The sequence below is a fragment of the Bufo bufo genome, chromosome 6 (genome assembly GCF_905171765.1).
Source record: "Bufo bufo chromosome 6, aBufBuf1.1, whole genome shotgun sequence".
Classification (NCBI taxonomy): domain Eukaryota; kingdom Metazoa; phylum Chordata; class Amphibia; order Anura; family Bufonidae; genus Bufo; species Bufo bufo.
In genome coordinates, this window is record NC_053394.1 from 27,844,176 (window position 1) to 27,859,060 (window position 14,885).

The window sequence follows — 14,885 nt, forward strand, 5'->3', positions numbered from 1 at the left end:
GTACATGTAGTACAGGTAGAGAGCAGTACAGTACATGTAGTACAGGTAGAGAGCAGCACAGTACATGCAGTACAGGTAGAGAGCAGTACAGTACATGTAGTACAGGTAGAGAGCAGTATAGTATGTGTAGTACAGTTAGCAGTATAGTACATGTAGTACAGGTAGAGAGCATTACAGTACATGTACTACAGGAAGAGAGCAGTACATGTAGTACAGGTAGAGAGCAGTACAGTACATGTAGTACAGGTAGAGAGCAGTACAGTACATGTAGTACAGGTAGAGAACAGTACAGCACATGTAGTACAGGTAGAGAGCAGTACAGCACATGTAGTACAGGTAGACAGCAGTACAGAACATGTAGTACAGGTAGAGAGCAGTACAGTACATGTAGTATAGGTAGAGAGCAGTACAGTACATGTAGTACAGGTAGAGAACAGTACAGTACATGTAGTACAGGTAGAGAACAGTACAGCACATGTAGTACAGGTAGAGAGCAGTACAGTACATGTGGTACAGGTAGAGAGCAGTACAGTACATGTAGTACAGGTAGAGAGCAGTACAGCACATGTAGTACAGGTAGAGAGCAGTACAGTACATGTAGTACAGGTAGAGAGCAGTACAGCACATGTAGTACAGATAGAGAGCAGTACAGTACATGTAGTACAGGTAGACAGCAGTACAGTACATGTACTACAGGTAGAGAGCAGTACAGTACATGTAGTACAGGTAGAGAGCAGTACAGTACATGTAGTACAGGTAGAGAGCAGTACAGTACATGTAGTACAGGTAGAGAGCAGTACAGTACATGTAGTACAGGTAGAAAGCAGTACAGTACATGTAGTACAGGTAGAGAACAGTACAGTACATGTAGTACAGGTAGAGAGCAGTACAGCACATGTAGTACAGGTAGAGAGCAGTACAGTACATGTAGTACAGGTAGAGAGCAGTACAGCACATGTAGTACAGATAGAGAGCAGTACAGTACATGTAGTACAGGTAGACAGCAGTACAGTACATGTACTACAGGTAGAGAGCAGTACAGTACATGTAGTACAGGTAGAGAGCAGTACAGTACATGTAGTACAGGTAGAGAGCAGTACAGTACATGTAGTACAGGTAGAGAGCAGTACAGTACATGCAGTATAGGTAGAGAGCAGTACAGTACATGTAGTAGAGGTAGAGAGCAGTACAGTACATGTAGTACAGGTAGAGAGCAGTACAGTACATGTAGTACAGGTAGAAAGCAGTACAGTACATGTAGTACAGGTAGAGAACAGTACAGTACATGTAGTACAGGTAGAGAGCAGTACAGTACATGTAGTACAGGTAGAGAGCAGTACAGTACATGTAGTACAGGTAGAAAGCAGTACAGTCAGGGGCGTAACGATCGCGGTCGCAGGGGGTGCGACTGCGACCGGGCCCGGCGGGGGGAGGGGGCCCGCTGTACTAACATGTAATGAAGAGCTGTGACGGGGCCCGGCATGAAGTACAGTGACAATGCCAGCCCCGTCAGGGCGCTCCATTACACGTTTAATATTATGAGGCAAGGTGGGGGAGGTTTGCGCAGAGAGGGGGAGGAGGAAGAGGGGGGACGCGCGCACTCACTCATATACACTCGGCCCGGCAGTTCTTGTCACTGCCGGGCTGTCTCCAGATCATCAGTGAAGCAGGAGCTCTAGCGCTCCCTCTGCTTGCCGCACATCGCGCTGCTGGCTGTGGGAGGAGCTCTGAAGGCCCGGGAAACTGCCTTCAGTACAGCCAGCAGCGCGATGTGAGTGTGGCAGTGAAACATCAGGGAAGAGGGTAAGTATGTTTTTTTTTTTTTTGCAGACTGGGGGCAAAGGGGAAGGGGGGGCACAAAAGTGTGCATCTCTACTGAGGGGGCACCTAATCTGTCATAACTACTGTGAGGGGGGCACATATAAAGGCATTACTATGAGGGGGCACATATATCAACTACTGTGAGGGGGGGCACATAATCTGGCATAACCACTGTGAGGGTACATATGTGGGCATATCTAATGTGAGGGGCACATAATCTAGCATAACCACTGTAGGGGGGCACGTATCTGGTCATTACTGTGAGGGGCAAATAATCTGGCATAACTACTGTGAGTGGGCACATATCTGGTCATAACTACTGTGAGGGGGAACATATCTGGCCATAACTACTGTGAGGGGCACATATCTTGCTATATCCACTGTGAGGGGCACATATCTGGGCATATCCACTGTGAGGGGCACATATCTGGGCATATCCACTGTGAAGGGGGCACATATCTGGGCATAACTACTGTGAAGGGGGCACATATCTGGCATAAATACCGTGAGGGGGCACATATTTGGCATAACTCCTGTTAGGGGGCACATATTTGGCATATCTACTGTTAATGGGCACATATCTGGGCATAACTACTGTGACAGGAACAAAGGTGGGCTTAATTACTGTGAAAGGCCACAAGGTGGGCATTAGTACTGTGAGGGGCCACAATGTGGGCATTAGTACTGTGTGGTAGCACTTAGGGGAAATGTCCTAAATTACCCTGCTATACATTGGCATAGCTCAGTCTACCAGGCCAGCACAGCACCCCCTGCTGGTGATTTCATAGGGGCAGTCACCATCCCTTCCTTATGTGATTATTCTTTTTTTCTCACCACAGGGACCTTGTTCTGGATCCAGTGGATATCACGCCGAAGCCAGCGACACCCTGGATGAGGTAGGACCAGATTTTATTAGGACTGGGTTAGTGTAGCCATGCATTGGGCTTAGGGCTCTTTAACACAAGCGGATCCCGTGCGGGTAATCCGCTGTGTGAAAGAGTGCCAAGCCCCGCTCCGGACAGCAGAGACACGGAGCAGTAACATAATTGATAATGCTCTGTGCCTCTCTATGATCGTTTTGCTACAAACTCACAGTGACAACTTTATCTCACTGTGATTTTGTAGTAAAAAGGTCACAGAGAGGCACGGAGCATTATCAATCATGTTACTGCTCCGTGTCTCTGCTGTCCGGAATGGAGCTTGGCCCTCATTCACGCAGCGGACTAACCACAAGGGAAAGAGCCCTTCGTAAGAAAATCTGCCGCTTCTTTGTAAAAAGGGGGGGGGGGGGGGGGGGGCCCGATCCAAAGTTTGCACTGGGGCCCATAACACTCTAGTTACGCCACTGAGTACAGTACATGTAGTATAATAGAGAGGCAGATTTAGGAGGAGATTTATCAAACTGGTGTAAAGTAGAACTGGCTTAGTTGCCCATAGCAACCAATCAGAATCCACCTTTCATTTTCTAAAGGAGCATTAGTGTCCAGCAATGTCAAATGGTGACCATCCTCTACAGGTTGGAGCAGAGGCCACGGTTGTCACCCAGATTCTCCCCGAAAGCAAAGAACCAAAAGCAGTGAGAACCATCTACATAGAATTGTTTAGAATCGTGATGAATTAAAAGGGTAGACTGATATTTATGGAGATTTTATATTATTGTTTTTGTTGTAATTTCTCTGAATCCAATAATGTCCAATAAGGTAGTAGTAGTATCATCTGTGACTCTAAAGGCCCGTTCACACGGCTTCATTGCCTCCATGCCTGTGTTGTGGACCACAAACCATGGGTCAGCAAAACAGAGCACTGGCTGTGTGAGCGCCGCATCGTGGTGCAGACCCTTTGACTTCAATGCGGCAAGTGATCCGCAAGATACAGCAAAAGATAGGACATGTTCTGTTCTTTGCAGAGCGGAGACACGGATCTGGAAGCCCACGGAAAAGCACAGAAGTCCTTCTTTGGGCTCCCGGGTCCATGCCTCCGCTCTGCAAAAGATATGACACCTCCTATCTGTCACCGTATCTTATGTATAGCCGACCCAATAAAGTTAATGGGTCTGCACCACGATGCAGAGCTTGCATGGCTGGCGCCGGTGTTTTGCGGACCCTCGGTTGGTGGCATAGCAACACTACTGCCTTGTCAATAGACCCTAACAAGATACCTTATTTTTCGCTTTATAAGATGGACCTGATCATAATATCCACCTAGGTTTTAGAGGAGGAAAATAAGAAAAAAATATTTTTCATCAGACCTCAGATCAGATCCCCGACCAGATCCCCAGTCTTCATGAGATCCCAAAATCAAACCCCCATTCTTAATCAGACCTCAGAACAGACAGCAATATAAATAAAACTACTTACCTCCCTGGCTCCGGACGGCTCTTCCTGCTCTCACGGCTCCCTGGTCTCCTGCTGGCACCGCTCTGCACTGTGACCGGTGCACTACGTCCTGGCGCTATACACAGTCAGGACACAGCACAGCAGGCACCTGAAAGAAGACCAGGGAGCGGTGAGTACAGTCAGTGCTACACTCACCGCTCCCCGTGCTTCTGTATAATATGTGCTTATTAAGACACACTGACATTTTGCCTCACTTTTAGGTGGAAAAAAAGGAGTCTTATTTAGCGAAAAAAATACAATATATATAGTAGTATGTTATATGTTACTCTTCATAAAGAAATCAGCGGTTGAGGAGTTAGCGTTCTCTGGTACTCACCTCCGGCCACGTCACTGCTGTTCATACAGAGCTCATGCAGAATTTCAGAGTGTTTAGCTTCAGAGAGTTCCCAATTATAAACTAGGGAAGGAAACATGAATATTAGTAATTAGTAATATCATCAGTGACAATGAGCCGACCCTCCTGCCTTCTATAGGAGTTGTCAGACTTACCAAGTGCTTCGATAATACGGATGAGAACAATATTGGCTCCTAGGAGGACAGTAATAATCAGGAATTTCCAGGAAGGCGTCCAGATCTTGGCGTTATCTGTGGGCATTATGAGAACGTTCATTAGGTAATTCTGAAGTAACAGAGGGAGAGCCCCCTGTTCAGGACCCTCATCTATTAACCAGTGGGGAGAGCAGCCACAAAGGGACATCTCTGGTTCTGGAGGACCCGGCATCTCTATCTATAACACTGACAGGCCATTCAGTTCAATGGAGAGCGTGTAATACATCTTCTCCCCCTGTGGTGGCGCTGCAGGAAGTTTGGACACATAGGGCACCTTTTAATCAGATTATTGTTGTGAACGCGTTCAATAAAAGGGATTGTCCAAAGCAGAGTTTAGTTTTAGTTTACTTAGAGAAACCTTCTTACAACCTACATCTGGTCTGACCTTATAATAGAAAATATTACACAGATTTTGTTTTCTACCTTACTTGCTGTTGACGGATCTGACTTTATCTTAAGTGACAATTTGTTGTTTGTTGTGTCTGTAGTCTGCTTTTATACTATTTCCTTTATATCTCTTACACGCATCACAACATAACTGTACGTCATTGGTGCTGTGTAAGTGTGTGGAGCGGGCATTACGAGCTCAGCCTCCTCCATATTCGGTGAGTGGCGGCTGTGTAATAGCAACCAACTCCGATTGGTTGGTATAACAACCTTGCAAAAGGCTCCCTGCGCTGTCATAGTGGGGTGCCTGCCAAGCCATGCGTGAAGCAGCTTTTAAAAATCCCACAGACTGCAATAGTATACTATTGCAGTCTATGGTACAATCGATCTGAAGAATCCTTTGGGGAACTAAAAAAAAGATAGTAAAAATAAAAAAAAGGTTTTTAAGTGTAAAAAATACAATAATATAAAAAATTCTAATCACTCCCCTTTCCCAATTTTACAAATAAAAATAAACACAAAAAAATATAGATAATTGGTATGGCCACATATAAAAATGTCTGAACTAATAAAATATAAAATATATTTTTCTGTGCAATGATCGCTGCAATAGAAAAAAAAAAATATAAAATGGCTAATTTGCTGTCTTTTGGTCACCTGGCCCCTGCCCCCCAAATAAATGAAATAAAACAATCAAAAAGTCATATATAATTCTGGATATTTTTCCCAGGCAGGGCCCAGTAACCGCTGATTCCTCCCTTGGTTCAGTCGGTATTGGAATATATCTGTAATTAGATCAGTAAACAGCAGCTCGTTGATGGTTTATGGAGAGCAAGATTTTATTTTTCTAAATTGTAAAAGTTAAAATAATCAGAAAAATACGTGAAAATGAAAAATAATGTAGTGAACAAATAGTGCAAGGATGATGAATTAGAAATGTGCTGACTATATAGGCAGTGATAGACGGCACAGGGAGGCCCAATAAGTGCTGTATACGTACAGTGATATTCTCCCCTAGCACGTCCTTATACTTCTGCACATATGGCGTTAGGTGGAGCGTGTCACTGTTATTTCCTGTCTGATTCTGTATGACCCCAAACCTGATGGAGGGACAATGAGGGGCAGTAAAGACCCCATGGACTTCTTTGGGCGCTCTATTAAAGCCGAGGTCTGAATCGAGCTGCAGCTTTGCTTAAAGAGCTCGTCCTGTGTTATGTGAATAAGCCTTAATCACTGTCTGATGAAAGGCACTGGACATTTATAATACACTTGTGTATAAATTCCTCGCTGTTTTATAGATCTCTGCTGCTGTCAGTGAATGGAATCCTTCTTCTGCCCGTGTCCTGCTCACACATCTGCAGGGCTCGTTACAGTGTATGGAGGGTTTATAATAAAATACAGCTTCTCCCCATTCTCAGTCATCTCCTGGGCACTCGGCAGGGGCGTCGCTAGGTTAACACATTCGGGGCCTGGGCCCCTGATGTTTTGTCCCAGGCCCCAAATGTCCTGCCTGCCAGATAGATACAAAGTCCTCAGGATGGCAATACTATTGAATCTAATGCCCTGCAAGAGCTGAAGGACCTGTGATGACATCACAGTCCATGTGATCAGTTCTTAATGCAGTGGCTGAAAAGGACCTGGGATGATGTCACCATCATGTGACCAGTGCAGGAGAGGACGGCAGTGAAGAGAAGTCCTGGGAAGAAGCTGTGGTGATGTCTGTACATGAGGAGAGGTAAGTGAAGGGAGAGGCAGAGCTGGGAGTTGTACTTATGTAACTGGGACTGTATGTTAGGGCTGAAGGGAGTAAAGTTATTAACATGGGACAGTGGGGTGGAGTGATGTTATTTACATAGGACTGAAAGTTGAGGGGCTGATGTTATTTACATTGGAATGCATGTTGGAGGTGGCTGGGGAGGGGGTGATTTTATTTACATGGGACTGTATGTTGAAGGCGGGGGGGAGGGAGTGATGTTATTTATGTGGGACTGTATATTGGAGGGGGCAGGAGAGATGCTCTGATGTTATTTACATGGGACTATACTTTGGAGGGGGCTGTAGATAGAGAGGGATGTTATTTACATGGGACTGTATTTTGGAGAGGGCTGGAGAGATGATGTGATGTTATTTATATGGGACTCTATGGCAGAGGGAGGGAAAAATGTTATTTACATGGGACTGTATGTTGGAGGGGCTGAGGAATTATAATTTCTTAGGACACTAATCAGAGAAATATAAATACAGGGGGCACTGCAGGGCGAGCATTATAACAGTAGGGAGCATTATAAATACTGGGGGAACTGGGGGTCATTTTAAATCCAGGGAACATTAGGCGTTATTACTACTGGGGGCTCAATAGGAGGGACTTATCGATCCGCCTTATTACTACTGAGGGGTCTGTAGAGAGCTTTATTACCACAGGGGGAACAATAGGGGGGCTTTATTTCTACTGGGGGCTCTGTAAGGTCATTATTAATACTGGAAGGCTCTTCTACTAATGGAGGCATACTTGGGGAGCATTATCACTGTAGGGAGCAGTATTACTAATGAGGACATTCTAGAAGGGAATTACTATTGGTGGGACTATGAGGAGTACTGTTACTATGGGGGCGGCACTCATTTTTGTACAGCATATTCTTTGGGGGTACAGATAAGTGAGGAAGCTAAGATGTCTGTGTGTCACACTCCACAGAGACGAGGCGGCTGAGAGAAGTTGTCCATACTGAATGGAGAAGATGATGAGAGAGAAGATCTACATCAGAGGAGACGACACCTGGAGGCCCTGGATGTGACAGGTACGTGCTGCTGTATAGCTGTATAGCAAGTACAGCAAAATGTCTTCAGTGCTAGTGTTTGCGGGGGTGGGGGGGCTTCGGGGGCTGTTGGGGGGGCAGTTGGTTGACTCAGAGAATGGGCCATATGCATTGAGACACTAGCAACACCCCTGGCGCTCAGATTAACAAGTCACACTTTACAATATTGATGAAATCATTACAGAAATGTCTCTTACCGGGAGTCTTCATGTCTTTAGCCGCTCACGGGGATTCTTAAGATGCTGTAGAATGGTGTCAGGTCTTACAGAGACTTCAGTATAAGACGTGTGGTGGTCTTCTATCAGGATGACGACCTTTCTTTGTCTGGTGAAGAACATTTTGTCACCCACATCCGTCCAACCAACACGGCGGTCAGTAGTTCTCAGCCGTCTGTACAGAGCAGTCAGTGCACAGAGGAGACCACAAGTTGTTTCCACTTCTGATCTCTGTGCCTCCATATACAGTCATGGGGAGAAGTACGTGCCCCTCCTCGTGTGCTCCTCACCAGCTTCTATAGATCCTGATTAACATCAGGTGGGAACAAAAACCAATAGACATCAATGTGGCGTCATTTCTCCAAAAAGGAAAACAAAATTCAGAAAGTAGAAGTAAATGCCCCGTCCTCCTTATAGAGTTGTTAGGGGAGGAATCAGCAGTTTTGCTGTTACTTATTACTAATTAGTGGCCTCTCTGCTTAAGTCTTGTTTCTGTACGTTAGATCTGTTCTGGTGTCCTTGGATGGGGTGCCGTCCACTGTTATCCCCCTTCTGACACTCAGTAAATAACTTATCTTCGGCCGAAGAACTCTTCCTCTTGCTGATTTCTCTTATGGTGACCGAAGAACGATTTTCCTCTGGCCCCTATGGCTTCCAGACATCTGCTTCCATGGTGAGCAGAGCTTAGGCTGCTCTGGCTGACATAGGCATGCCTGAGCGTGCCCCCCCCCCCCTTCCTTACTTCTCTCCTGTCCAGACTAGACTCCTGCTCTAACTGGAACTTCTGCCATTCCCTACTGGTAGGAAGCAGGACTGGCCCACTTCTGCCCAGAGAGGGGGGAATGGAATGGTGAGTTCCATTCTCTCTAATTATAGCTCTGCCATTTACACTGCCACCTGCTGGTGAACCAGGCATATTACATGAACAAACAGTTGCATAGTAATCATATAATTGCACAATGTAAAGGACCTGGAAAGAAATACATAAGATGGCATTTATGTTAGCCCATTAGAGACAGTAGCAGGGTGTAGGAATGGTAACAGCACTCCAGGGTGTTACACTTGTGATTTACTACTGACTATCGGGACACACCTGGACTGAAACAATGGCAGGTCCAGGAGCAGTCGGCTGTCAGTGGCCTCTAATGATGCGATCAGATTCCACCTTTCATTTTTAATTTTATTTTTAATTTTTGAAAAATATATTTTTTTATCTGATTGGTTGCTATGGGCAACTAAGCCAGTTTTCCTTTAAGACAGTTTTGATAAATCTACTCCAGAGAGTCTCCTCCTATGATTGCGGCAGCGAGTGGGGAGATAGTCTTCCTGCTCACAGTCAGGGGGGCACATTTATCAAGCTCGACTGCTTTTGGCCATAAAATGAAAGAAGGGGTATTTCATTCGGCTGTCTTTGTTTTGCCGGGTATTTTTAATAGTCGCACAGCAGTTGATGAACTAGACCCTCCGAGTCCCTTGCCCAAATGGCCAGATGCATGCTGTCATGTTTGTGTAGTGACATGCTGTGTGGTCAGCTGGTCCCTGCCTACGAGCGCCATCACCCGTCCTCAGGAAGGTCTGACCTCTGCGCTCACGCTCCACTGCCATTGCCGGTGGGGTGGGGGTGGCAGGAGCAGTACCAGCTCCATAAGCAGCAACTTCAGTCTGGAGTCTATGATGAGCAGTTTTCTTCAGCCGTCTACTGAAGAAACCAGCCAGCAGCAGCAGGACATGCAGCAGAACCTCAACCAGCAGGAGGTGGCATACTGGACTGCACTCTGTCACCCATGATCCAAGATCCCCTGGACTACTAGGCAGTCAAACTTGAAGTTTGGCCGCAACTGGCTGAGTTTACCATGGACATGCTTTCCTGCCCAGCCAGTAGTGTGGCATAAGAGCGGGTGTTCAGTGCGGCGGGCGGCATAGGGCCCTGCGGTTTACCATGGGCCCTGCTTTTCCTCCCAAAATGTTGAAAGATTAACCTTCATAAAGATGAATTAGGCATGAATCACCCCAGATATCCAGACGCCGGTGCCTGATACAACAGAATAGATCTTTCTGCCACTAAGGATCATACTGTAGCGTGCTGCCACACCGGAATATTCTGCAAAATGGGCCGTTACTTCTGGCCACGTGCTGCTCCCACCGTTCTGATTCTACCACCCACCTGATGCATCTACTGCCATTCCTCCAATGGGTCTTCTTGGCCTACTGATATGTACATGTTTATTTAAACCGGCGTTTTAGACACGGTCTTAATACCCCTTTAGCTGGCGGTTGATGCACCGAACTTGTGTATAGGCGCCGGCCTCTACATAACTTCAGCATATCCACCACCTGTCTAAATCTATGCCCGCTCTCTGCCCGCTCCCTTGCTAGCATAGATTTAGACTATTTTCCATGCCTAGAACAGGCGTAGAAAATGATAAATGAGATAGGCCCGCTGGTACGCCCCCTTTTTAAGACCTGGTGTGAGCGTGGAATAGTCGCAGATTTGGCCGCAAATCTCCTTTCCAACCGTATATGCGCCAGATATATGACAAAAATTGTCATCTTTCTGATAATAAATGGCCCCCTATATTTTTTTTATGATATGCCTGCCATTGGGCCTTACTTTCCCACTGCTGTTTTTGGGTTCTGCTGCTACTGTGATCTTCCACCATCTTGTGCTGTATGCCACTGCTGCTGCCCCCCCCCCCAACTCTCTTATGGGGCCACTATTGTCCCTGTTACTGCCACTGCTGCTGTCCCTCCTCCTCACTCTGTTATGGGGCCACTATTGTCCCTGTTTGTGTTGACATCAATGTTTATTTTTCTGTTCTTCTTAACCTGTAGAGGACCCGCGCTGTACATGAACGGCGCTGGTGGACGTGACTTAAGGACCAGCGCCGTACATGAACTGTGGGCTGTTTGGGCAGGTGCAGGAGCTGCTCCCCCCCTATCAGAGGCATGGACCAGGCAGTCACTGACAGCCGGGCCCCTGCTGCATATGCCGGAATCGGTGAAAACACAGATGCCAGTGGGTTAACCCCTTGTTTGCCGTGGTCAAAGCTGCATGCAGAGGGTTCGCTGAGGGTACGGGTGTCCCACGCTGCAGTGACGGGGACCCAATGGCAGAGAAGCCAAGCCCGATGCCGTCCATAGGAAACAGAGCTTTCCTTCTACAGAAGCCTTAGGCTGGGTCTCACAGGCAGGCTGTCAGCATAAAAGCCGACATGTAATGTATTACAATACAGGATCTATTGTAATGCATTGCAGAAGAGATCATACACCAGAAGTTGAAGTCCCAGAATGGGACAAATATAAAAATAAAAAAAAAGTTTCAAGTAAAAAAAAAAATCCCCAAATAAAACACATAAGATTGAAAAATAAATAAATAAACTAAAACCAGACATATTGGGTATTTCCGCGTCCATAACAACTGGCTCTACAAAAATATCACATGATCCATCCCCTCACCTGAACGCCGTAGAAAAAAATAAAATAAAAACAGTTCTAAAACAATAATTTTTTTGTAACCTTACATCACAAAAAGTGCAACACCAAGCTATCAAAAAGGTGTACAGTACAGACCAAAAGTTTGGACACACCTTCTCATTCAAAGATTTTTCTTTATTTTCATGACTATGAAGGCATCAAAACTATGAATTAACACATGTGGAATTATATACATAACAAACAAGTGTGAAACAACTGAAAATATGTCATATTCTAGGTTCTTCAAAGTAGCCACCTTTTGCTTTGATTACTGCTTTGCACACTCTTGTCATTCTCTTGATAAGCTTCAAGAGGTAGTCCCCTGAAATGGTCTTCCAACAGTCTTGAAGGAGTTCCCAGAGATGCTTAGCACTTGTTGGCCCTTTTGCCTTCACTCTGCGGGCCAGCTCACCCCAAACCATCTCGATTGGGTTCAGGTCCGGTGACTATGGAGGCCAGGTCATCTGGCGCAGCACCCCATCACTCTCCTTCATGGTCAAATAGCCCTTACTTTCAAAGTTTTCCCAATTTTTCGGCTGACTGACTAACCTTCATTTCTTAAAGTAATGATGGCCACTCATTTTTCTTTACTTAGAATTGGTATTATGGCAAGAAAAAAGCAGCTAACAGTCTATTCAGTAGGACTATCAGCTGTGTATCCACCTGACTTCTCCTCAACGCAACTGATGGTCCCAACCCCATTTATAAGGCAAGAAATCCCACTTATTAAACCTGACAGGGCACACCTGTGAAGTGAAAACCATTTCAGGGGACTACCTCTTGAAGCTCATCAAGAGAATGCCAAGAGTGTGCAAAGCAGTAATCCAAGCAAAAGGTGGCTACTTTGAAGAACCTAGAATATGACATATTTTCAGTTGTTTCACACTTGTTTGTTATGTATATAATTCCACGTGTTAATTCATAGTTTTGATGCCTTCAGTGTGAATCTACAATTTTCATAGTCATGAAAATAAAGAAAACTCTTTGAATAAGAAGGTGTGTCCAAACTTTTGGTCTGTACTGTATGTCCCCCAAAATAGTACTAATCAAACCGTCACCTCATCCTGCAAAAAATGAGCTCCTACATAAAACAATCGGGCAAAAAAAAAAAAAAAAAACTATGGCTCTATGGAGACACTAAAATATGATTTTTTTTGTTTCAAAAATGCTTTTATTGTGTAAAACTTAAATAAATCAAAAAAAGTATACATATTGCCGTAGTTTTTGCCCCATAAGGCGCATTTCTTTTGCCCCTGCATCTTATGGGGCGAATACTAATGAGCTCTTTCATTATGGAAGCGCTCATTAGTACCAGAGGACCAGGAAGCGGTGAAGGCTCTGTACTCACTGCTTCCTGGTCCTCGGCTGTCGGCTGTGCAGTGGCTGGGTCACAGAGCTCCCTCACGCTGTGCAAACAGATTCACAGCACAGCTGACAGCAGGAGGAAGACAGAGCGCAGGCAGTGAGGAGCGGCCGCGTCCAGGAGCAAGTGAGGTAAGTGGTTTATTTATTTTATTAAACACGAGGCAATAGGGGCTGATCTGAGACAATGAGGGCAGCTGGGGGCCAATATGAGAGGTAATGGGGGCAACAGAGGGCTGATATGAGGCAATGGGGGCTGCGGGGGGTGAATATGAGAGGCAATTGGTGATACCTCATAAGGACTGATATGAGGCAATGGGGGCTGCTGGAGGCTAATATGAGAGGCAGTGGGGGCTGATATGAGGTCTGATTGTGGTCTAAAGTCTGATTAGGAGTCATTCACATTGGGGTCTGAGCTAAGGTCTGATTGTGGGTCTGATCTGAGGTCTTGTTGGGGTCTCAGTAACATTGGGGGGCTGATTGGGGCTGTTAGCTGAGGTCTAATGAAAAATATTTATTTCCTAATGTCCGCCTCTAAAACCTAGGTGCGTCTTATGGGCTGGTGCATCTTATAGGGCAAAAAATACTGTAGGTATCGCCACGTCCGTAACAATGTAGATTGTAAGCCCTCACGGGCAGGGCCCTGTCTCCTTCTGTAGCAGTCTGTAACTCATCTTGTTTATGATTAGTGCTATTGTCTGTATTATGTATGTGCACCGCTCATCATATGTACAGCACTATGGAATGAATGGCGCTTTAATAATAAATAATAATAATAACCTGCTGTATAAAAATATCACATGAACTAGCCCCTCAGGTGAACACAGTAAAAAAATAAAATGAAAACGGTGTAAAAAAAGCAATTTTTTGTTACCCTTCATCACAAAAAGTGTAATACGAAGCGATCAAAAAGTTATACTCACCCCAAAATCGTACCAAACAAATCGTCATCTCATCCCGCATAAAATCAGACCCTACCTAAGACAATCGCCCAAAAAAAAAAAAACTGGCTCTCAGAATATGGAGACACTAATATCAATGTTGTTCTCTTCCAGTGTCTCCTATCTCGGCAATTTGGACAGCAAGCAGCGATGCTGGACGAAGAACCGGAGAGGAGGAGGCGACAGCGGGTTCATCCTATTGTCGCTCAGCGTCATCGGAAGGCATAGTTCCACACATTATACCACGACCTGCCTCAGGACCCCTTCAAGTTCAAGAATTACTGCCGTATATGTCCATGGAGGCTGTTGATCATCTGCTGGTGTCTCTACATCCGGCCCTGACCTTCATGGACACGAATATGAGCATCTCTGCAGAGTAAAGGCATGTAGTCACATTGAGGTAAGAACTATTAAAAATGTATATTTTGTATTCTGTATAAAAAATATATATATACTGTACATACTATATATATATATATACACACACATTACACACACATGAACATACAAGTAGTTATACACCTATTTCTACACACAGACACTTACCTTTCCTGTAGACAGCTGATGTCTGGTCCTCACAGGCAGCCTGGAGAAGTAGGTGCCATCACCCCTCTGTGCCATCCAGGGACAGCAGTGGAGGGGTTAATCAGTAACCTACTATGGGGGTCAGAGAACAGAACACATGGGGGGGGGGGCATTCTAGAGCTCTGAGTGCTGGAGCAGCCAGCCTGCTCTACAGTAGCTTCACACTGGTGGGTGGGGCTTGATCCCATAAAGTTCTGCTATTGGCTGGCAGCTGATGTCATAGTAATCTGCCAGCCAATAGAAAACAGAAAGCAGTACTGGCAAGTGGTGTGCAGTACTGCGGATCCCAGACTGAGAGCGGCCATAGGAGGAGGAGGAGACGCCATGATACTGTGTCTGCTC

The 14,885-nt window shown here is 45.6% G+C and overlaps 2 protein-coding genes across 11 annotated transcripts in view; both read right to left on the reverse strand.

Annotated features, from left to right (window-relative positions):
* Positions 1–14,885, reverse strand: part of LOC121003989 (cilia- and flagella-associated protein 251-like) — a 280,786-nt gene that overhangs the window by 127,769 nt on the left and 138,132 nt on the right. The gene's annotated exons all lie outside the window — the stretch shown is intronic.
* The window catches only part of LOC121003987 (killer cell lectin-like receptor subfamily B member 1B allele B), a 132,266-nt gene that overhangs the window by 85,344 nt on the left and 32,037 nt on the right, over positions 1–14,885 (reverse strand). Inside the window, exons 1-3 of one of the 10 annotated variants that reach the window (XM_040435995.1) lie at positions 8,164–9,753; positions 4,707–4,802; positions 4,534–4,590 (exon numbers count right to left, since the gene is read on the reverse strand). The exons of 6 other annotated variants lie outside the window; for them this stretch is intronic. In XM_040435995.1, the coding sequence (XP_040291929.1) occupies positions 4,534–4,590; positions 4,707–4,802; positions 8,164–8,176 (166 nt within the window). In that variant the 5' untranslated portion in view covers positions 8,177–9,753. Of the gene's footprint in view, positions 1–4,533; positions 4,615–4,706; positions 4,803–8,163; positions 9,754–14,885 lie in introns of those variants that run through there. 3 more of the 10 variants (XM_040435994.1, XM_040435989.1, XM_040435990.1) reach the window with 3 other exon arrangements.